Source organism: Bos javanicus, chromosome 12, assembly GCF_032452875.1.
Source record: "Bos javanicus breed banteng chromosome 12, ARS-OSU_banteng_1.0, whole genome shotgun sequence".
In the NCBI taxonomy this organism is placed as follows: domain Eukaryota; kingdom Metazoa; phylum Chordata; class Mammalia; order Artiodactyla; family Bovidae; genus Bos; species Bos javanicus.
The window spans coordinates 31,744,740-31,767,585 of NC_083879.1; the positions used below are offsets into that span (position 1 = coordinate 31,744,740).

The following is a 22,846-nucleotide window of genomic DNA, read 5'->3' on the forward strand; positions in this document are numbered from 1 at the left end:
ATTAAGTGTGGGTGATGGGTGTATGGGGGGTTATTATACTGACACTATGGCTCTACTCATCTATATGATTGGAGATAATAAACACTTAAAACCAACAAGAACTCTTACTACAAGCCACACATCAGTGCCTCATGCCAAATGTTTACAGAGGCTTGTGGGGTGCCAGTTACATGCGTGGCCCTGGTGTAACTATGGAGACAGGGCAATCACACCGAGGTGGTCCGTGTCCCTTGCAGCTGCCCGAAGCACTGAATGCACACTTGGAAAGTGATGGGTGCTTTTGGGGATGGGCGGGGGAGAGAACATTAAGGGGCAGCATGCCCCCCAGGAGGGGAGACCACCCTGGAAAACGCACCAGTTTCACATACTAGAGTTCTTTCTCAGCTCCAGCACCAGAGAGAAATAATTACAGAACTTTTTCATCACAATTCCTTCTCTCTCACCCTTTCTCTCACTGGTTTCATCCTCTTTCTTCTCACATAAGTAGCCAAGGGCAGCAATGACTTAAAACCAACCATTCATTCTTTCTGGAAATGGGGCTTTACACTCCCTCCTGGTTTGAGAATCTCCTGAATCTGCCCAATCCATGAACAGAGTGTGCTCACCACAGATTCGAAGCCAGAAGGAAGGAATATGACATGTTTCCCTGGAAAGTTCACAGTGCAAGTAATCATAACAATAACCACTTCCTTGCCTCACTCATTAGGCTGGGAGATAGGAGGAAAGACTGCATTCAGGAGAGGGATGAAGAAATGAACAGCTTCAATTCATAAGGCCACCAGGAAGCAGCCGAGGTGGCGCGGGGGCTGCAGGCACGCATGCCAGTTCCTACCCACACTCGGCTCCTAAGCTCCCCAGGCTGGCAGAGAAACACACCTCAGGAGCCGACAGATTATTTATTTATTTTGAGGCACAGAAAATACCTCTTTGTATATTTGCATCATGTCCCCAATAAAATCCGTATTTAAATCTCAAAAGGCTACTATAAAGGAGATGGTGTTCATTTTGTCATAAGTGGTAGAAAGCAGGTCACCTGCAGTGTCCACTTAGCACCTACACTCATCAGACGGGGCAGCGCCATGCTGGGCTCTGGGCAGGACGTGCAGATAGAAGTCACAGCACAAAGTAAGGTGGTCCATCCTCAGGCTCACCCAGGGGTTCTGGTCGCGAGTGCCCATGGAGGTCAGAAACAGCCGCTTGGAGGAGATCGGGTTGTGGGTGGTGAGGGGGCGTCGAGGTCCTGGTAACTGGTGAGTGAAGATGAAGGAGTCAGGCGTGTACACCCCGAGACAGGAAGATTAGTTCCCAGGTTTTCTAGGTGGCTTTCATTGACAAAACCTCCCCAAGTAATTTAAGTCATTTAACGTTTGTATGATCCCATGAGATTAATGGGGCAGATATAATTGTATTCTTATTTTTCAGTAGGAGAAAACGGTCGTAGAGCTAGGGGAAGTTAGGGCAAGTAGAGGACTCAGGTGTTCTTTGAAGGAGCTGAACCAAACCGTGGTTTGCCCGGGAGGAGGGGGTCTGCAGGGGTAAGGTCAGAAAGGCAGGTAGGGAGTGGACTTTGGGTGGCCTTGGTTGTCAATTATAGAAACCTGGGCTTTCTGCAGTACAGCTGATGAAGCTTTTGAAGCAACGAAGATCCCACTAAAACCCAAAGTGCTCAGGGGTCTGGTCTGGCAGCGACTCTGTGGGTGTTGGCTTGGGGACAGGCAGGTTGAAACGCTGCTGCACTGCCTGGGTCAGAGTGGACATAAGGGTCTTTTTTGGTTGTTTGGATTTTTTTATTCATGGAGAACCTACAATACATGAAACATACTAAATGATCCAAGTGACAACGAAAACACCATGGTCCAAAAGCAGTGGGATGGAGCAAAAGCAGCTCTAAGAGGAGAGTTTATAGCAATACAATCTTAGCTCAGGAAAACAAGAAAAATCGCAAACAACCTAACCTTACTCTTAAAGCAACTAGAGAAAGAAAAACAAACTAAACCTTAAATTAGTAGAAGAGACATCACAGAGATCATGAAATAGAGACAAAGAAACATAATGAATAATTAGTAGATATTTACACTGATGATTTGGATAGTAAACTGATAGAAGCCTACTGATAATAAGGTGTTTGAAAGAACATGCTTACTTTCAGGTGAAGGTTGGAATCTCATCAAACTACCTGGTACTCTACTAGCTGGGCTTCCCAGGTGGCACAGTGGGAAAGAATCCGCCTGCCAATGCAGAAGACTCGAGATGTGGGTTGGATCCCTGGGTCAGGAAGATCCCTTGGAGAAGGAAATGGCAACTCACTCCAATATTATTGCCTGGACAATCCCATGGACAAGGAGCCTGGTGGGCTACAGTCCACAGGGTCGCAAAGAGTGGGACACGACTGAGAGATTGAGCATATACTCCACCAGCTAGTTTAAGTATTAAGAGAGAGATTTCATGCACTTTTAGAAGCCAAAAAGATCTTAAAAATCTTTAACACACGTATTTTATAATTAAACACTTGAGGCCTGAGAGGTTCAAGAACTTGCCATGATACTCCCAAACTTGAAAAGACATAGACTGAAATTAATAACTGCTCCATGATGTGTGTTTCCATATACACTTAATTAGCCCTGGAAAAAATTAGCTGTGTAACAGAATATTCTCATTAAATGCCAGCCTTTTATAGATGTGAAATACTGTTATTTCCTTAAGGTTTCCATTCATTAACATAACTTTTTTCTCCTGTGGTTGCATGTTTTCTCCACTAGGAACTAATTAAAATCTAGATATTAGATTGTTGAACTTATGCATTTTTATTTAGTATTTAACATTTAGAACAGGAAGTATGTATGAAGACACATTGGTGGTCTTTTTTTTTTTTTAGAGATAAGGCAAAATCTATCTGCTATTTTAAGTTTTGAGGATGGATGCTGGTGGGGATGGGGGGTGGAATCTAAGGAAAGTAAGAAAATGTGTGATTTTATTATCTGAGGGCTTAATGGTTTTCACATCACCAGCCACCATGGGCTGGACCAGGTTGCAAAGCAATATAGTGATGACTTCCTTTTTTTTTTAAAAACAGGTATAACTCTTGCTCCACTAATGAAGAGGCCTTTATCCTGGATCCTGACAGCACTGTAGGAAACAGAATTGAGAGCCTCACTCAGCGCACGGCAATCATAGAAGGAAAGAATAAGGTACTGTTTATCAGAATAAGCGTGGGGATATTTATTCTAAAAGCTCACACTCATTTCCTAGTTATGGGTTTATTAGAGTCAGAAGGAATTCAAATGCTCACGCAAAACTTCTGAGAGAAGAAAGGCATATGTCTTCATGGAGAGATGCACTGAGGTGACTCAAACTGCTGCATCCGCCCAAACGACCACCAGTCCCAAGGGAACAAGTCCTTGTCCTGATGCCTCTTGAACAGGAGACTGGCCCCCATCCATGGTTCTGGACCCTGGCTGCATAGTAGTCTATTATTACACTATATAATATACATAGTATGTATTATCCTGCTCCACCAATTACTATTCCATGTGAATCTTCAGCATGGAGCCCAGGATGCACAAAAGTTCCCGGAGAGGTGCTAGCTTAACCAACATGGAGAGTCTCTGACGTAACTGGAGTGGGATGTCAGTAAGCAAAAGCCAGTACCAAACTTAGGCTAAGATGGAATGTTTCCCTTTCACAAAATATCTTGTTTTTCCCCTCCATTTCTGCACTAGCAAAGCCTCAGTTGGGATATACAAACCCACAGTGAATCAGATATCCTGACCTAAGAAATGCAAGTCAAAACCACTGTGAGATACTTATCACCTCACACCTGTCAGAAAGGCTGTTGCAAAAGACTAGAAATATATGAAACTGTAAAGCAATTATACGCCAATAAAAAATAAATAAAATCACACATAGAATAAAAAAAAACAAGAAATAAAAAATGTTGGTGAGGCTGTTCAGAACCCCTTATGCATTGCTGGTGGGACTATAATTGGTACAGCCGCTATGGAAAGCAGTCTTGGGGTTCCTTAAAAAATTAAAAATATAACTACCCTATGATCTAGCAATTCCGGTTCTGGGTACTTGTCTAAAGAAGACAAAAACACTAACTCAAAAGATATGTGTAGCCACACATTCACTACAGCGTTATTTATAGTAGCTAAGACACTGAAGCAACCTAAATGTCCATCGACAGATGAATGGATAAAGATAATGCAGTACACATACACAGTGGGATAGGACTTGGTCATAAAAAAAAGAATGAAATCTTGCCATTTGTGACAACATGGACAGACTTTGAGGGCATATGCTAGATGAAGTAAGTAAGAGAAAGACAAATACCATATAATCTCACATGTGAACAAATTAAAAAAAAAAAAGCTCATAAATCGGAATTGAGTACCTTTTGATTCCTTTTATCCATTTGCCCACACCCTACCTCCTGCCTCTGGCAACCACCAATTTGTAAAATAAATAAATAGCCACTGGGCTGTCACGTACAGACAGCACTGTGACAGTAGTTAATACTACTGAATTGTATACTTAAAAGTTTCTGAGAGAATACCTCTCAAAATTTCTCAGCTCAAGAAAAACAACTTTTTACCTGTGCATTTGATAGATGTTAACTAGACTTAATGTAGTGATGATTTTGCAATATATACAGATATTGAATTGTTATGTCATACACATGGAGCTAGTATTTTGTCAATATACTTCCATTAAAAAAGAAGTTTCTCTAACCCAGTCAGGCTCTATAAACCATCTTTTCTGCTCTTGCACATGCGTTCTTCATTCTTCTAAACTCCGTTAGCCTGAGAACTAGCTGACACCTCGTGAACTAGGCAAAACTCAGTGCATCTCAAGCCTGGTGACTTTTTTCTCCTGAATTAGTGAACAATACACTTAAAAATCCACTATTCTTGGGCACAGAGGTAGTGATGCTTTACAAAGAGAGGAACACATATCACATCACCCTTTGCTGGAATATCTACTCCTACATGCATATTCAGAGTGTCTGTTAACACGGATGTCATCTGCTCACATGCTACTGCTGTCTGTCCAGCTATATTCTTTGCATTTCAAAGCAGCAAAGTAGATGGCATCATCGTCCCTGCAGGACTTCAAAATAACAAATAACATCTGAATTCTTCATTATGGAAAACTTTTTGACATACGCTCATGTCAACATCACTCTTTGGCAGGTCCAAGTGGTTATCTCCATTTTGAAGATAAGAAAAACTGAGGCGATACGATGATTAACTCAAAGTCGCAGCATAATAGTAGCTTATGAGAAACTCAAACCAAAGTCTTCCTTTGCCAAGACCCAGGGCTCTGACAATTAAACCAATACAGAAATTTGTTAAGATGCTGATGGCTTGCACAATAACATCTGCAGTCACTTGTCAAGGACTCAGGAAGAGTTGTTCTAACCACTGCAGTAGCTGTAGGTGGTTTACACGTCTTTTTCTTGAATACAAATGAACTATAGTTTAAAACATTCCATGATGTGTAGCGATTGATGACAGAGCCATTTAATGAAATACTTAGAAGAAAGGAAATTCTGTGAACTGGAAAATTTAACTCAAGTGACACTACTTTTTTTAAACAGGAAATTGCCTCAGAATGGAAAGCAAGTTAGTTGTCACAAAGTACTAGAAAATTCCAAGATGCCATTGAGGGTGTTGAATCATTTTACCTCTTCTTGACCCTATCAGGTGCTTGTACTGTGAACCACTGGTTATTAAAGCACGAATTACGATCTTAATTTCAAAGGAACTTCTAGTCTGGTTTTGGTGTTCTATCCACAAAATATATATGATAGAAAATGAAAAAGCCAGGTCAGGTTTCTGATTAGGCTGAAACCATGAAGTATCCACCTGCCTCCATACAGAATGGAGGAGCAAAATCTGGGTGAGATAGTCTTCCCTGATTTCTTCCATGTGTGCTCTAAACAAATGCATTGTCTTATAATTCTGTAGTTATCAGTTCAGTTCAGTTGCACAGTTGTGTCTGACTCTTTGCGGCCCCATGGACTGCAGCACGCCAGGCTTCTCTGTCCATCACCAGCTCCCGTAGCTTGCTCAAACTCATGTCCATCAAGTCGGTGATGCCATCGAACCATCTCATCCTCTGTCACCCCCTTCTCCTCCTGCCTTCAATCTTTCATCAGGGTCTTTTCCAGTGAGACAGCTCTTTGCATCCGGTGGCCAAAGTATTGGAGTTTCAGCTTCAGCAGCAGACCTTCCAATGAATATTCAGGACTGATTTCCTTTAGGATTGACTGGTTTGATCTCCTTGCAGTCCAAGGGAGTGTAGTTATACTGAGGCTTTAAATAGAGACCACCAGACACAGTTAGCTCTGGAGTCATCCAACCTGGGGGCAGGATTCATGGTTAAGCTCTGCTCTTTCTATTATATATAACCAACTGCAAATCAGTTCACCTCTCTGAACCTGAGTTCTCCCCACCAGGAAAAAACAGAGCTCCTAACATCTGGCCTATCTCATTTGGCCATTATCAAAACGATTGTCATATGTGCCCTAGTGCAATCCCCCAGATACTGAACATATGCTATCAAGACTATTGGGCTTCTCAGGTGGCTCATCAGTAAGGAACCCACCTGCCATTGCAGGAGATCCTGGTTCAATCCCTGGGTCAGGAAGATCCCCAGAGGAGGAAATGGCCGAACATGACTTAGCAACTAAACAACAACAGCAAATGAAGCCTGCTGCTGCTGCTAAGTTGCTCAGTCGTGTCCAACTCTGTGCAACCCCGTGGACTGTAGCCCACCAGGCCCCTCTGTCCATGGGATTCTCCAGACAAGAATACTGGAGTGGGTTACCATGCCCTCCTCTAGGGGGTCTTCCTGACCCAGGGATTGAACCCGTGTCTCTCACGTCTCCTGCATTGTCAGGTGGGTTCTTTACCACTAGCGCCACCTGGGAAGCCCAGATGAAGACTATTTGTTAAAACAGTTTGCATTGAAAACAAATTTTATACTCCTTCTTAACAAAGTATACACACACACAAAACCCACACACATCCTATTAGTAACAGTAACACATTAGATTTTAAGGGAGTTATTAATTTCACATCTTACCTTTAGAAGAATTTCCTAATTTGGCTTTTAGCATCTATTGATGTATCCTTGTGTGTCTGTGAAAAACATCAACCTTTCAGATGACAGATGGAAGTTTTGCTGTCTCAGAATTCTTTGCAGTCTTTCTTTTACAATTAAAACTGCCTTTCTTTTCTGTACATGTTAAGAAAGCAAATGAAAGTCCCAGCTTAGAACATACCAATACGTTTCCCCACAGTCATGTAGTCAGCATGTCCAGGACCCCACTTGAGCCATCAGTGAATGAGGTCCTATTCGAGCACCTGCCGGATTTCAAGGACTTGCTTTTTTCCCCTTTCTGTTGTGTTTTTTGTTTTGTTTAACCCAAGGAAGGGTGCACAAGACAATAAAATTCAGTTTCCTTATGGCCAAGTTTTGGCCCAGATTTATGAAAAGTGAGTCATCAATTGGAGTTGCTAATGGCACACGAGGAGCTTTGGTATTGTTTCCCCAGAGTTGCCAGACTGTTGGTTTGTAGAGTTGGAGCAGGAAGTAGAAGGAACCTGGTGTTAGGGAACAACAGACAGGAAATGCGTTTTACAGCATTGATTCTCTGAGGCTGGAGGATTGTGACAACTTGTCTTAGCAACATTTCCATTGAAATCATTTTGAGATTTCATTGAGAAATGTGTGTGCCATACGAGACACATCCATGATGGAAGCCCGAATGCCTCATCTCAGAATCACAGTGTGGGCTCCACCCCCTGCACACTCCCCAGCTTTGTCTAATTATCACATTCTATTTTCCCATCAGTTGGCTCAGATGTGCCACCCTAGGATAATTTTAGATTCTTCCCTGACCTTTACATATCTCCTTTTATTTCTCTCTGAAACACTTTAAAGGAAACTGTATTAGAAACATCCCGAGATTAAAATCACTGTTCCATATATAGATTTTTTTTTTTTTTTAAAGCAAGTGCTGGAAATTAGACTGACTTACACATCGTCCCTTCCATTCTGTTCCGTGAGGTTCAAACGCGTTGAAGTAGTGAATCACTAATGCTTAGTGGAAGGGAAGGAAGGAAGGAGTATGAATAAATTCCAAATTGACAGAGCCTGACGACAATCCTCAGCAGTGTTCCTGGGTCACACAGAAGAATCCAGAGAATGGACTTTAAGAGCATGTTTCAAATATCTTAATCCTATGGTCCTCCAAGAGCAAATAGAGGCAAAGTGTGGGTTCAGAGCTCAAAAAGCTGTGACAAATGGAAACTAATTCTAGAACAAAGGGAAGCAGACAGCCTTGAGAATTTCTTTTGGTGTACCTTATGCAATATGATCATTTCAAATAGATGCTACGACTCAAATTCTTGAGTTTGAAATACTTCCTCTTTTTAACTACAAAGTTGATATTTGCTAATGTATAACTTAAAAATATACTCTAGAAAAATAGGTCCTCTAGAAATCAGATAATTTTGAATAAAGTTACTCACATGATATAAGTTGTATCTTATTTTAAAATTTTCTTCTAAGGACTCCCCTGGTGGTCCAGTGGCTAAGATGCCAGGCTCCCAATACAGGGGGCCCAGGTTTGATCCCTGGTCAGGGAAACTAGATCCTTTGTAACTAAGATCCCATGTGCCGCAACTAAGACCCAGTACAGCCGAATAAGTAAATATTTTTAAATAAATAAGTAAATTTTTCTTATAATTTGTCCATTATAAATCATATTTTCAAACCATATAACACTTTATCCATTGGAAAAATAGCTTGCAACTTGTATAAAATGCTAAAAGAAACTGGTATTTCTGTACCGAGTAGTATTGAGCTTGTGCTGCTGCTGCTGCTAAGTCGCTTCAGTCATGTCCGACTCTGTGTGACCCCATAGACGGCAGCCCACCAGGCTCTCCGTCCCTGGGATTCTCCAGGCAAGAACACTAGAGTGGGTTGCCATTTCCTTCTCCAGTGCATGAAAGTGAAAAGTGAAAGTGAAGTCGCTCAGTCGTGTCCGACTCTAGCGACCCCATGGACTGCAGCCTACCAGGCTCCTCCGTCCATGGGATTTTCCAGGCAAAAGTACTGGAGTGGGGTGCCATTGCCTTCTCCAGTTGAGCTTGTAGGGACCCATATTTGCTTATTAAAGGAGGTATTTTCCAGGGGAAACCCAACTCAAAGAGTAGACAACTCTACCACCAGATCTGTGCTGTGAAATTTAAAGAGTTTTAGTCCAGGAAGCGGTTTTGTGTAGATTAAGAGCTTAGGCACTGGAGTCTGACAAACCTGGGCATAACTTGAGCAAATTGCTTAACCTCTGTAAGCTCAGTTGCCCCTTCTGTATTTCAGGTAATACACCCATGTCCTTGAGCTACAGGGAGGGTTAAATAAGATAAATGCCTCCCACACTGTCTGGCACACAGCAAGGGCTACATAAAGCTACCCAGAAACAAAGAAATAATGTAAACTCCATCGATGTCATTTTCTAGATCAATTTTCATAGGCACTTGGGAGAGGTGAGTTCTGGGACAGGCTTGACTGTGGGTGAGGAGTCTGTTTTGGAAGAGGTTATTTAGGCAAAATGAGAGGCTCAAATGGACCCCTTATCTCCAGGGTACTTGGTGTGACCTGAATTCATTCATTTCCCATCTATGGACCTCAGTTTTACGCTCTGGTTATACAGAAGTTCTGAGCTACTGGGAGTCTTGTAAAATAGCCACAGCTATCCCAGGTTCCCACCCAGGCCTTAAACAGGGCAGGTGCACACATCTGAACTGACATGCCCTTGCCATGTACCCCAGGTTCTCAGCTGGCCTGAGTTCAGAGAAATCAGAGTAATTTTAATAGAAACCCAAATGCAACTCTCAGATTCAGGTAATCGCTGTTTATAATTTCAAAGCTTCCAGCCAAACAGCAATGAGGTGTTCACTTATTTATGGACCAGCAATACATCTGAGAATCCAAACAAGATTGTATTGAGGCTCATTCGGATCAACACTGGAGCCCTAACTTCACCGGGAAGGCTGTGCTTGGGCCTAGAGACAAACAGCAGAGGGGCTGTGAGGGCTCTGAGCCTATTCTTCATCTGCCTCTGCCCCAAGCACGTGAGCGCGTCTCCTAAGAAGATTACGGCAATCAGACTCTTACTCAGTGCTCTCTCTGGTCCTTCTACCTCTCATCTACAAGCTCCTCTTCCAGCTGCTTTTTCCTCTGTGACTCTGAAGTGGTGGGTGCAACAACTATAAAGAAATCGCTATCCAGAATTTTATGTCCCACCTCTTAGAATGATAATCAAATAGAGAAAGAGACATTTGAGCTCTCATTCTCTCTCCACTGGTTATTTGCCTTCATGCGAGTGTTTCTCTATGAAAGAGAGAATAGTATAATATATATACTTGATCTTCAAGTAGGGACATTCTTCTCTATTACCTTCAAGTAGTCCTTCAAGTTAAGAATAAGGGTCATGTTCTTATTCCCCTCTGTCTCCCTTACAACATTTGGGCAGTGCCTTAAATAATCAGTTATCAGGAAGATCCCCTGGAGGAGGGCATGGCAACCTACTCCAGTATTCTCGCCTGCAGAATCCCACAGACAGAGGAGCCTGGCAGACTGCAGTCTATAAGGTTGCAGAGTTGGACATGGCTGAGTGACTTAACACATATATACACATATGCTAAATTGATGAACATGCCACAAATTGCAAACATTTTCATTTCCCAGAATCTCAACAATACACAGAGGACATATGAATAGATGTAATTAAACAGATCCAACAGACAGACGATGAAATCATCATAAAATATTGACTGTGCCACAGTGACAATTACAAGGGATTTGGAGCAATAGACTTGCTGGCTAAAAAAAACGAGGAATAGAGTTTTTAGTCTTCCTGACCCGTAGATGAAAGACAGACATACTTTATTGGAAGGAATATGAGAACACGGGTAAAATGCCTACCATGTGACTGAACAACTTATAAAATTGTTAAGACCCTTTGTAGACTTTGTGTGACCATCTTAGAAAGCCCAATGTCAATTCACTTTGCTGTACAGCAGAAACTAACACAGCATTATAAGGCAATTATACTCCAATAATATTTTATTTTAATTATTAGAAAAAAAAAGTCTACTGTCACAGTTCAGCCTTTATATCCCTTTAGCCTGTGAATGACTGGATCATTTTACTCCAGCCAGGACACCCCATTAGTCTGAAAGCACCAGCTCTGTCTACAATGTCAGAGCCTGTGACCAGACCTTTGTGCCCTAGAGATAGGCTGCAGTGATCAATAAGCAACTGGATCAAACTTTTTTGTAATTTTAAATATGAAAACCTTACTAGCTGTCTCATTGTTTCACGTATAGTATGCATTACTTTTTTGCAAGGTCGGGTTAAATTTTTAAATTCTCAATAATGCATTTAATACTACTAATTTTTATCCTGAAGACAGCAGTGCAAATCCTTAAGCCATGTAAGTTGGTGTTTCACTACTTTTTTTTTTTGAGGCATGACTTTTTGTGACGTCACAGTTTGGAAAGTGCTTTCAAGTCTACCCACTTTTGACTCGTGTTTCTTTAGGGGCGCACTCACCAAACAGCAGCGCTAAAATCAGTGAAATGATACTGTGGTATGCATTCATCACTTATATCTTCATTTTCTAGAATAGGAATGAACAGACTGAGAAATTAAGTATTGGGTTGGCCAAAAATTTCATTTGGGTTTTCCATACCATCAGGAAAAACCCAAATGAACTTTCTGGCCAACCCAATAATTTACAAACACATGCAAGGGTCTTAGGAAGCGTCCACTCTTCCTCCTGGGGCATCGGGGCTGCAATACCACGTTCCAGAAAAGCAGTGGTTCAGCCAGACTTTCTCCTCTGTCCTTGCTCACTTAGCACTCCCGTGTGAGGCAGGCTCCTGTTAGCAAGCCGTGTTCGTGATCACAAGTCATCCAGACAAAAGAGACGGGCCAGGCTCCCCTCTGGCCAGCGTGGCGCTGACCACCTCTTAGGGTAGGACGTGCCGTGCCGCATATGGGCTTCAGGTCTGTAATTGTTAGGCCAGCAGCACGAGGTAAATAAGCCTGAAGCCCTCATACAAGTCGGATGTCATAGCCCCCGGTCTCCTGAGGACCTGTTTTCCTGTTGTTTTTCCACCCTTTCTGGGCTGCAGAGATCCTGGTAACCAGCACGCGTGCAGTCCCATTTGTGTCGAGACCACGGGGTGGCCGAATCACGTGCCCCTCAGAAGCATCTCGGGGGTGTCCGAGGGTTCTCTGTCCCGTCGCTAAAACTGCCTCTCCTTTTGCAGACGTCTAGTACCTTGGTTGTGGCTGACGCTAGAATTTCTGGAATCTACACTTGCATGGCTACCAATAAAGTCGGGACTGTGGAAAGAAACATGAACTTTTACATCACAGGTAAGACACACGCCCTGCACTTAGGAAGACAGCCCAGTGACCTCAGTCTCTCTTCTAACCTTGTCTGCTTTTAATGTACTTGAGTGATTTTTATTTTAAAAAAAAATTCCATAGAATTGTTCAACTCTTGAGTACCTTCATCCTTGCTCTCAGGAATCATCTTCTACAACATCGTTGGGTCTCTTGAAGAGTTACTTCCCTGAATTCTCTTTTAGAGCTATTTGTGGACATCTTCCCAGGCTGGATTGTGAATCTGGGATCTTGTCTTTTTTTTTTTTTTAACGTGGACTTTTTTTTTTTACGTCTTCATTGAATTTGTTACAATATTGCTTCTGTTGTTTTAAATTTTGGTTTTTTGGCTGTGAGGCATATGGGATCTTAGTTCCCTGACTGGGGATCAAACCCTCACCCCCTGTATTGAAAGTACAGAGTCTTAACCACTGGATTCCCAGGGAAGTCCCTTGTCATGTTCATTTTTGAACATCTCACAGTCCCCAGCACAGGGCCTGGCACACAGCAGTGGTGCAGGAAAAGTCAAGGAAACCATTTACGCTATGTGCGATGACATTTTTGTCACCCAAGAGGTGAACTGTTTCACAGCATTTTTTAAACTGAAGGATCATTGATTTGCAATACTGTGTTAATTTCTGCTATACAGCAAACATCTCACAACGGAATTTCAACTTTTTGAGAAATGAGGCTCTCCCAAAGACATCTGAAACTGAGCTTGGCTGAAGGTTATTCGTGTGCTATTTTTCAGTAGCATTTCAGAATTTTTAACTTGAAATATGATGGCGTCTGCAAATCTTCAAACTTGCAAGACACACAAGTAGCACTCCCTGTGCCCCAGCATGGCACAGGAAGGAAGTCAGCAGCCCAAAGTATAAAACAATTGCCTGGCTCCACGCTCCCCCAGTTTTCTGAGGAAGCCTGGGCAGTTGGCCAGTTCCCTGGAAACTTCACGCTGTCTGGGGCAGGCTGCTGCCATTACTTTGAGTTCTCCTGAAAGAAATAGGTAGGTAGGTCCGATTTCATGAAAAGTAGGTGCTACCGGAGCACAGGGAGCCGTCAGGCAAGTTAGCCAACAAAACGGTGCCATGGGAGACATCCCTTGGTGGGTTCCCACAGGCTGTCAGAGCCAGAAGAGACCCTTGGGGCTATTTGGTATGATAACCCCGTGTTTTCTAGATGAGCAAGTGGGATTTAGAGAGGTGGAGAGGCACCCAGCAGAGCCTCTGAAAACTAAGCCAGTCCCTATCCAGTCAGTATTGCAGAAATGGAGACAAAATCATCTTTGCATTCATTCCAAGTAGGGAAAGGCCTTTATTTAGAGGATTCAGATAGCTGTTTTGCACATACTGATTCTCAAAGCAATCTCAGATGATCTGAACTAATGAAGCTCAAAGGTTTGTATTGTCCTTTTTATTTCGGGAGAAACAAGCTAACCCATCTGGAGGAGGAAATGGCAACCCACTTCAGGATTCTTGCCTGGAAAATTCCATAGACAAGAGGAGCCTGGTGGGCTACAGTCCATGGGGTTGCAGAGTCAGACACGACTCTGTCCACGTGGGCTCCAAGTCCACGGCCACTATCTCTGTGATTTAGAGTACAAAAGATCGACCCATTCCTTTTCTGTGCTGAATATTCAATACGTTTGTTCAAGTTTAATGAGCAGCAGCTGTTAAACAGTACAGGTCAGCTCTGTGTTGAGCACTCCAAGGGACAGCAAGGAGGCCCTGTCTTATTAGGAAGACAGGCTGAACACCACAGACACAAAGAAGAAATGTTGTCTGTATTCTGGTATCAAAAGGAATGAGCAGGGCTTCCCTGGTGGCCCAGTGGTAAAGAATTCACCGACCAATGCAGGGGCACAGGTTCGATCCCGGATCTGGGAAGATTCCACGTGTCATGGGGCAAGTAAGCCCATGCACCACAACTACAGAACCTGCGCTCTAGAGCCCAGGGGCTGCAACTGCTGACCCCCACGTGCCCTCGAGTCTGTGTTCCACGAGAGAAGCACCACAGCGAGGTTGCACCGCAACTATGAAGCAGCCCCCGCTCGCTGAAACTAGAGAAGAGTCCGACCAGCAGCAAAGACCCAGCACAGCCAAAAATAAAGACATTAAATTCTTTTTTATAAAAGATGAATGAGCAGAATTAACATGACCAATGAATTTACCAATGGTAAGTCAGTGCTACCAACAGAAATATAAAAGTCACATGTGTGATTTCACATTTTCTAGTAACCATTTTTTGAAGTAAAAAGAAAAAAGTGCATTTTATTAAACCCAACAGATCCCAAATTTATCATTTTAACATGTCTTCAGTATTTTTTAAAATATTACATTGCTTTGGTTTTTAAAATTGGAATTGAAATAAAATCGAATGAATTCAGTCCAGTCCCACTGGCCACATTTTCAAGGCTTGGAAGCCACAGGTGGTCCTGTATTGTACAGGGTTGCTCCAAGCCCCTGAGAAGGAAGCAGAACTTGGGGTGATCCTGGACCTAAGGGGGCGTCCTGAGGGGCCTAGAATTTGAATCAGTCGAAAGAAGAGAACATTCTGGCCTTGGCATCTTCAGAATCAAGGCAAGAGGACCGACAAAGAGGCCCACAAACTATACATCTAACCACTTGCAAGTTCTAAATCATGCAAATAAGCTGGTAGATATATTTTAGCCTCTGGTGGACAAATATACTTTCATCATGACCTGAAAGTCAGGTGCAAATCAAGAATTCCGGGTCTGCTAGGAGGGGCGTGTGGTAGTGCTGGAGGCGCAGGAGGAGCCAGCCAGCATTACTTGGCTCTGTCCCCACCGCAAGGGGCCGTGGACCCTGGGGATGGTCTCCCCAGCCACACCTCCAAACTCTGTTTTGCCTCCCCCAGACAGTCTCTCTGAGCCCCCCAAGTGTGCAGACCGCCCAGCAGTCTGATGTCAGGAAGGGGAGGAGGCCTGAGACCGTCTGAAAGCAGCCTTGGGATCATCTTCCAGGGAATTCCAGGACCCCACTTGGCCCCTCCATTGTGGGGAAGGGTAGATTCAGAACAGAGAGCCCTCTGCCTGGGTCCACAGGCAGTACTGGGAGAGGATGCCCTGACCGAGAGGAGCTCCTCTCATTCCCTATTTGATCAGTGTCCCCAGGGAAGGTTCATCCGTGCTCAACATCCAGCATCAACATCTAGCCCACACATCCCCCTGAGTTCTCCATGGCTCCAGCTTACATCTGTGCCCGGCACTGCTGCTGAAAGGACCCCAGCTGACAGAGCAGACCCCCTCCTGAACCCAGACAGAACTCACCCTTCACCTTCTCCCTACCACGTGATCCACTTTATAACCATGGAGCACTTGAAACCTTTTCTAGATCCCAAGGCTTATCCATGGAAAGGATCGATGGGGATTCTATTCCAATATACCTGACTGAAAGCTCATGATGTCTTTCCTCTACAAGTTTAAGAGCTTTAATCTTAAAACTGAGCACAAATTCATTCTGATCAAGTCCCCATTGTTTGGCATATCATTCTCCTAAATTCTTTGCTCCCAGTTTTGAAAAGTTATAGTTTTGACTGGTAATTGTACATTACTGATGTTCACTATTTCTAAAACAATTCTCTCTTACTCAAATCTCTGTCATGAGATTTAGTCTCACTGCGTGGTTTAGTTGCTAAGTCGTCAACTCCTGCAACCCCATGGTCTGTAGCCCACCAGGCTCCTCTGTCCATGGGATTTTCTGGGCAAGAATACTGGAGTAGGTTGCCATTTCCTTCTCCAGGGGATCTTCCCAACCCAGGGATCAAACCCGGGTCTCCTGCATTGCAGGCAGATTCTTTACCGACTGAGCTATGAGGAAAGCCTAGAGATGAGACTAAATATTCTTAGGAATGTTGCACCTTCCATGACTATTTCCTGAAAAATGAGTGCATATTTGTCCAATGTTTATATTTACCTAGTGCAGCTCATGCTTTAAAAAAGCTGTCTAAAATTTAACTGCTTGAAATCAAAAGACCTAGATCTGGATCTTTACAGATCCTCATTTCAATCAAGGTTGGCCCCTCCTTAAAATACAACAACAGAGTTGCCTTCCAAACTAATGAAAACTGGTTCTGTGGCCATTAACATCCTTCATGGCTTCTCCACACTTTTGCCATTCACTCCAGTGTTCTTGCCTGGAGAGTCCCAGGGATGGGGGAGTCTGGTGGGCTGCCGTCTATGGGGTCGCACAGAGTCGGACACGACTGAAGCGACTTAGCAGCAGCAGCAGCAGCAGCAGCAGCAGAGGGATGAGATGGGGGAGGGGTTGGGAAGGAGGTCCAAGAGGGAGGGGATATATGTATACCTATAGCTGATTCACTTCGTTGTACAGCAGAAACACAATACTGCAAAGCAACCATGCCCCAATTAAAAATAAAATCAGAACCTTTCAGCACTCTATAAACAAAAAACACCATAGTATCTAATTAAAACAAGCAGAACTTTCTAGTCACCACTCGTTATCTAGAGAATGCTATTTCTGTTCTCCAGTTGAAGTCAAGTCTTCTTTATTGCCACCTGCAAAAGGAGAAGACACCTTTCATCCTTCTAACTTCTATACTTGTCTCTTGTCATGAACGTCATTCATTGGTTTGATCCAATCGAGTCGAAATGGCCAGCCCCAAGCGTGTACCTTTGTAAATACAGTCCTCTATCATCTAACCCTGGGCAGAATGTCTGTTATGAGCGAGGGTGAGTTTTCTCCACGCCACCACCTAAGACACCGTGGATGTGATCACGCGTCAGATGCGTGAGTATGAGTTGGTTCCGCTGCTGACTGGACGGATTCCACTACAGATCCTTAAGTGTGGGAAGATTGCTTGTTTTCACTTTGAGAGTCAGAAGGCAGACCTGCTTTCTTAGGTCTGTTTTTGTACTCAGGCTGAAAAAAAAAATTGACATGAATTAAGGGGAGAAATCCCTCTGGATTCATTAACTAGTTTAGGACATCTTATTTACCATCTCCCATGTGTCAAAAAAGAACAGCAGAGGGGCTGTCCTGAGAAATAGATCATTTCTAAGCGCTGTCTGACAACATAAACCAAACCAGCTTCTCAACAGGGTCTCTCTCCTGAGAAACAGACCTGGAAACTGCCTTGGTGCTTTTCTCTTCCTCTGTGTGTGTTTTTGCTGTTTTGCTGGCACTCAGCATGACTGTGGGTGTGTTAGCAATTACTGAGGCTCAAACAGGAACAGCCCGGCCTTATCTCCCTGGCTTCCCAATGTCACTAAATGCATTTTATTTTGAGATTCCTGGTGGTGCTTGGCAAAGATAAACAAAATCTTCCATCAGGAAACCTGTGAGCTATTTCCACAGGAAGTTTCAAATCACTAAAGTAAATAGAAACTCTCGACATGATCTCAATGGTGTTACTTCGGCCCTCTTGGGTCCTAACCACAAGGATGAGGCTTGGTAAATGGACGCCCGCTGTCTTTTGAGAAATGAGTGGATCGCAACCAGGGCATGAGACTTCTGCCCTAGTATATGTGTAAAAGTTGATGGCTGACGGTTTACTCCTCATGCTGGGAAAGTGTCCCAAATATAAAAAGATGCTGAATTCGAGGGGCTATTTCTGATACCTTATTGTTATGGTAAAAAAAAAAAAAAAAATGACTGTCAGCTACTTCTGCCTCTTCTGGCAAATTCTTAGGTTTTTTAATTTTAAAAGCAGACAAACCCATGGTGCCTCCTCTCTCTCCCTTCATTGAAGGCTTCATAAACCACTGCTACCCCCACCCTGGCTCCCAGGTTTCAGATGAATACTTTGGCATTTCTTCAGTCGTGACACTTTATAATAAAGCCAAAGCCCAGAAAAATCAGAAAAACAAGCAAAGTGAGATTTAGGAAAGAGTTGATATGATATCTAATTTTGGACTATTGTCCCCTTAAGGTTTAAAGGTTTCTTTATAGCTTTGTGTGCAAAGGATAATAATAATAATAGCATAACATAGTGCTTTTCATCTTCAAAGTTCTTTGTGAAATGTTGGCGACAATTCTTTGCTCAAGTGCAGATATGCTGCTAGTCACAAGCAATGGAAAGGTTTTAAGAGCAGGCCAGTTCAGGGCCAGGAACCAAGGATTTTCTAAAGTTGTCTGGTGAGATGGTCCAAAAGGAGATGAAGGAACTGTCAGCGTAGATGCCAAATGATGGTCCAGGTTAAGAAAGCTGAGGAGGGAAGCTGTGAGGTGTGGCTAGAGGGGACAAGAGGATGGAAATGAAGGTTTGCTGGGAATCCACATTGGAGAAATGCCTTTTAATGATGTAGTCCCTTTAGGAAACTGTGTAATGTTGTTTTCTTTTTTTAAGTGGATATATTGTCTGTGTATTTGGTTCAAGACTTTTTTTTTTTTTTTTTTTTTGACCACACCTTGGCATGCAGGATCTTAGCTCTCCTACTAGGGATCCAGCCCATGCCCCCTGCAGTGGAAGTGCAGAGTCTTAACCACTGGACCACCAGTGTGTGTGTTAATTGCTCATTCGTGCCCGACTCTTTGCAACCCCATGGGCTGAGGCTCGTGAGGTTCCTCTGTCCATGGGATTCTCCAGGCAAGAACACTGGAGTGGGTTGCCATTCCCTTCTCCAGGGGATCTTCCTGTCCCAGGGATCGAACACGCATCCCCTTGTGTTGCAGGCAGTCTGAGCCACTGGGGAAGCCGAAGAAGTCCCTTAATATGTTTTTGAGAGCAAATCTGATTTAGAAACCATCCTCCCCCGACTCTGTGCACTCTGGCAACTTTCCCAAATTAGTTGTCCGCATTTTCAGAAGAACTCTTGCTCTTTTATTTTAAGTAGAAGTGAAGTGATGACCAAAGTGAAGTGAAAGTTGCTCAGTCATGTCAGACTCTTTGTGACCCCATGGACTATACAGTCCATGCAATTCTCCAGGCCAGAATATTGGAGTGGGTAGCCTTTCCCTTCTCCAGGGGATCTTCCCAATGCAGGGATCAAATCCAGGTCTCCCACATTGCAGGGAGATTCTTTACTAGCTGAGCCATCAGGGAAGCCCAAGAATACTGGAGTGGGTAGCCTATCCCTTCTCCATCGGATCTTCCCGACCCAGGAATCAAACCAGGGTCTTCTGCATTGCAGGTGGATTCTTTACCAACTGAGCTATCAGGGAAGTCCCTAAGTTAAGTAGAACAATCACCATAAATGGGTACCTGAGCAGGATAGCTGGCTCCCTTTGGCCCCTCGGTACCAGCAAAGAGTAGAGGAATGATGGGCCAGCAGCTAGGGAAGGATGCTGTCAGTCCAAAGTGTAGAATTAAAGTGTTGACTGTAGTCTCCTAGCTCCAGCCTGGGACTTCCTGTCTCCTTCACAACTTGGTTAAGTAAATTTGCCTATCAAATTTACCTGTGGTTTCTTTTCTAGCACAAACTCCTCTTAGATCCCTTCACTATCTTCCCCATTTGCCAGGAGGAGTTCTGTACATGATAGAGCAATGGGTTATCATCCCAAGTTATAATAAAGCATTCCACCGAGCAATGTTTGGTAAATAAACATACCCTCCTAAGAACATCCTATTTTGCATTTCCTGCCTCACTTTGATGGAGCAAATTGAGTTGGTTCCTACCTGCCACATCCAATCAGTTCCCTTAAAAAAAAAAAAAAGAAAAGATAAATACCATCCTTGTAATGCTGATGCTGAGACCGTTTGTGCAGGGACAGTTCTTAAGATCCTTGACTATCTTGTGATGAGATACGGTCTCAGGTTGAGACACTGATTTTCTGATGAACTCAAGTCCTTTGTTCTTATTTTCCAGATGTGCCCCATGGATTTCATGTGACCTTGGACAAAATGCCTGCGGAAGGAGAGGACCTGAAGCTGTCTTGCACAGTGAGCAAGTTTTTGTACAAAGACATTACCTGGATTTTGCTGCGGACAGTGAACAACCAGACCACGCAACAGAGCATCAGCAAGCAAAAGACACCTGTCACGAAAGAGCACTCCATGACGTTCAACCTCGTCATCAAGAACGCCTCCCTGGAAGACTCGGGCACCTATGCCTGCCGAGCTAGGAACATATACACAGGGGAAGAAATCCTCCAGAAGAAAGAAGTGATCATTAGAGGTGAGCACTGCAACAAAAAGGCTGTTTTCTCTCGGATCTCCAAATTTAAAAGCACGAGGAATGATTGTACCGCACAAAATAATGTAAAACATTAAAGGACTCATTACCAAGTAACAGTTGTCTCATATCATCTTGATTTATTGTCACTGTTGCTCATTTTCCGGCTCAGAGGAGAAGCTCCTCCCAAAATGAGTTTGGCGATGATAGGAGTAACAATGAGCCCGCCTGGGGCCCCCAGCTTGGGGCGCCCCGTTTGGGCCAAAGGGGTCCGCTCTCTGGGGCCGACCCAGTGCACGTTTGGATTTGGAGGTTCTGTTGCGTTTTGCTCTTTGCTGTCTTCTCCCGCCTGATAAACGACAACCGGGGACTGACCCTTTCCTTCCACTTTAATGCCCGCCCCTTTTTATGTTCATGTTTCCAAGCTGCCAACCTGAATAATTTAAACAGATGCTGGTGTCTACCAAAGATGGACATGGATTGGTTCACTGGCCAGCCCAGAACTAGGGACACTTGAACTGGAGACTCTGTCGGACCTCTGCCGGATTTTATTTCCTGCTATTGCCTCTGCTCTTTGATTTGTAAATAGCACCTGGATGATAGCAAGTTATAATGCTTATTTATTTGAAGATGCTTTTTTTTTTTATATGTTAAGCACATTAATTTTAAACTGGAGCGTCTAAGATGGGCCCCAAAGGTGCAAGGTGTTGGGATAATTCAGAGGTCTTGAAGCTTTATGACAGTGTGAATTACAAAAGTCCACTCAGGCCAAGCCCAGTTCTCTCCTGTGATCCCAGTAGCTAGTCAACTAGTCCAGTGGGCTGCCTCCTCACTGCCCCTGAGTGGACCGCATAGCCATTGACAGCACCTGAACAAAAAGTGGATCACACCTTCTTTTTCAATATTCTTGTTCCTGGTTAAAGAACTTCACCCTGTTCAATGGATGCCATTCAACGGTGTACCATAATCAATTTATCAAGGAAATAAAGGCTATTGTGACCAGAGGTTTAATGCATTTTCTTAAACGTCAATCTCAAATTTGTCCATCAAAAAAAAAAAAGTCCACTTCCCTCATATGCAAATGTTAATAGGGTTTTTTTTTTTCCCTGGGGATTAATGGCAAAATTACAGAAGCAGGACTCAAAGAGTCATTTTAAAATGTATCCCATTTTCTAATCCAGAGAGATTTGTAATCTCTTGTTTTCAGCTTGCATTTGAGGGGAAAGTGACTTTTTCACCAATTTCATATGCATTGTTCTGTTTTCATTTATGATTGATCATTGCCTGTGACTTGCCTGAACTACTGGAAAGCAAATTCTAATGACCAAAATAGCCAAGGCTGAGAGCAGCGGTGGCTGGACTGGGTAGTAAGTGGGAGGTGTCAGCATGACAGCTCCCGAGGCTTGGGAACTCACCAGACTGTTTCCTCCTTTAGGTAGCAGGCTCTGTCCCACGGCTAAACTTGTCTTTCACGTGGGAATTGCTTTTGTCAGATGTGAAGGAGTAAACAATAGCTTTTCCCCAGATTGCCACTTTCATAGAGCCCCAAATGCTTTGAAAACAATTAGCAACCTGGAAGTTGTCAGCCCAAAGGAAAGAATAATCAATTGTATCTGGAAATTGTACCTATGGCTCTTTAGCCTGGTGAATTGTTCATTATAAGTCAGTGTGTTCCTCCAGGAAAAGAGTGCCTTAATGCCGTAGGACTTGGGGGAGGGCGGGCGCTCAGTTTTTTTTTAATAAAGCTGAAAAAGCAAATGAAAAAACAAGGTGAATTGGACATGCAGAAGCGATCATTTCCCGAGTAGGGGAAGGACATAGTATTTTACAAAGGATGATGTCAAGAATCCCTTAGAGTAATGAATCCTTCCAGGGAGTTTCAAAAAGAAAAAATATGATTGGGTGGGTTTTGACTTTTGTCCATTTGTCTTCTGGGTGTGGCATAAGGGTAGGGGAGGAGAACAAGAAAGAACAAGGAGCCTGCTATGGAGAATGACTGAGATGGGGTAGAGGGTGTGAGGCTGGTTCCTCAGGCCCATTTCCAGATGGAGAAGAGAAACCACTTATTTATGGGACCCAGCAGATCTCTGGGGCACAGATGCTGAGAAGGAAAAGGACCTGGTGGGGTGCTATCTTTGACTACTGATAACCAGCAGAAATATTCTTTTCATCCTGGTTTTCTCCATTTGAAGGGATCTTCTCCCTTTCATTAAGTTTTGGAAAGCAGCTATCTATTTCCATCAAATAACTCAGGTTTAAAAATATGGGTGCAATGTACCTTTTCTC

The 22,846-nt window shown here is 43.4% G+C and overlaps 1 protein-coding gene across 6 annotated transcripts in view; it reads left to right on the forward strand.

The window, feature by feature from the left end:
- FLT1 (fms related receptor tyrosine kinase 1) overlaps positions 1–22,846 on the forward strand; it is a 205,240-nt gene that overhangs the window by 96,657 nt on the left and 85,737 nt on the right. For all 6 annotated transcript variants that reach the window (XM_061434869.1, XM_061434873.1, XM_061434874.1 and 3 more), the window contains exons 11-13: positions 3,074–3,188; positions 12,351–12,459; positions 20,255–20,563. In XM_061434869.1, coding sequence (XP_061290853.1) covers positions 3,074–3,188; positions 12,351–12,459; positions 20,255–20,563 — 533 coding nt within the window. The remainder of the gene's footprint in view (positions 1–3,073; positions 3,189–12,350; positions 12,460–20,254; positions 20,564–22,846) is intronic.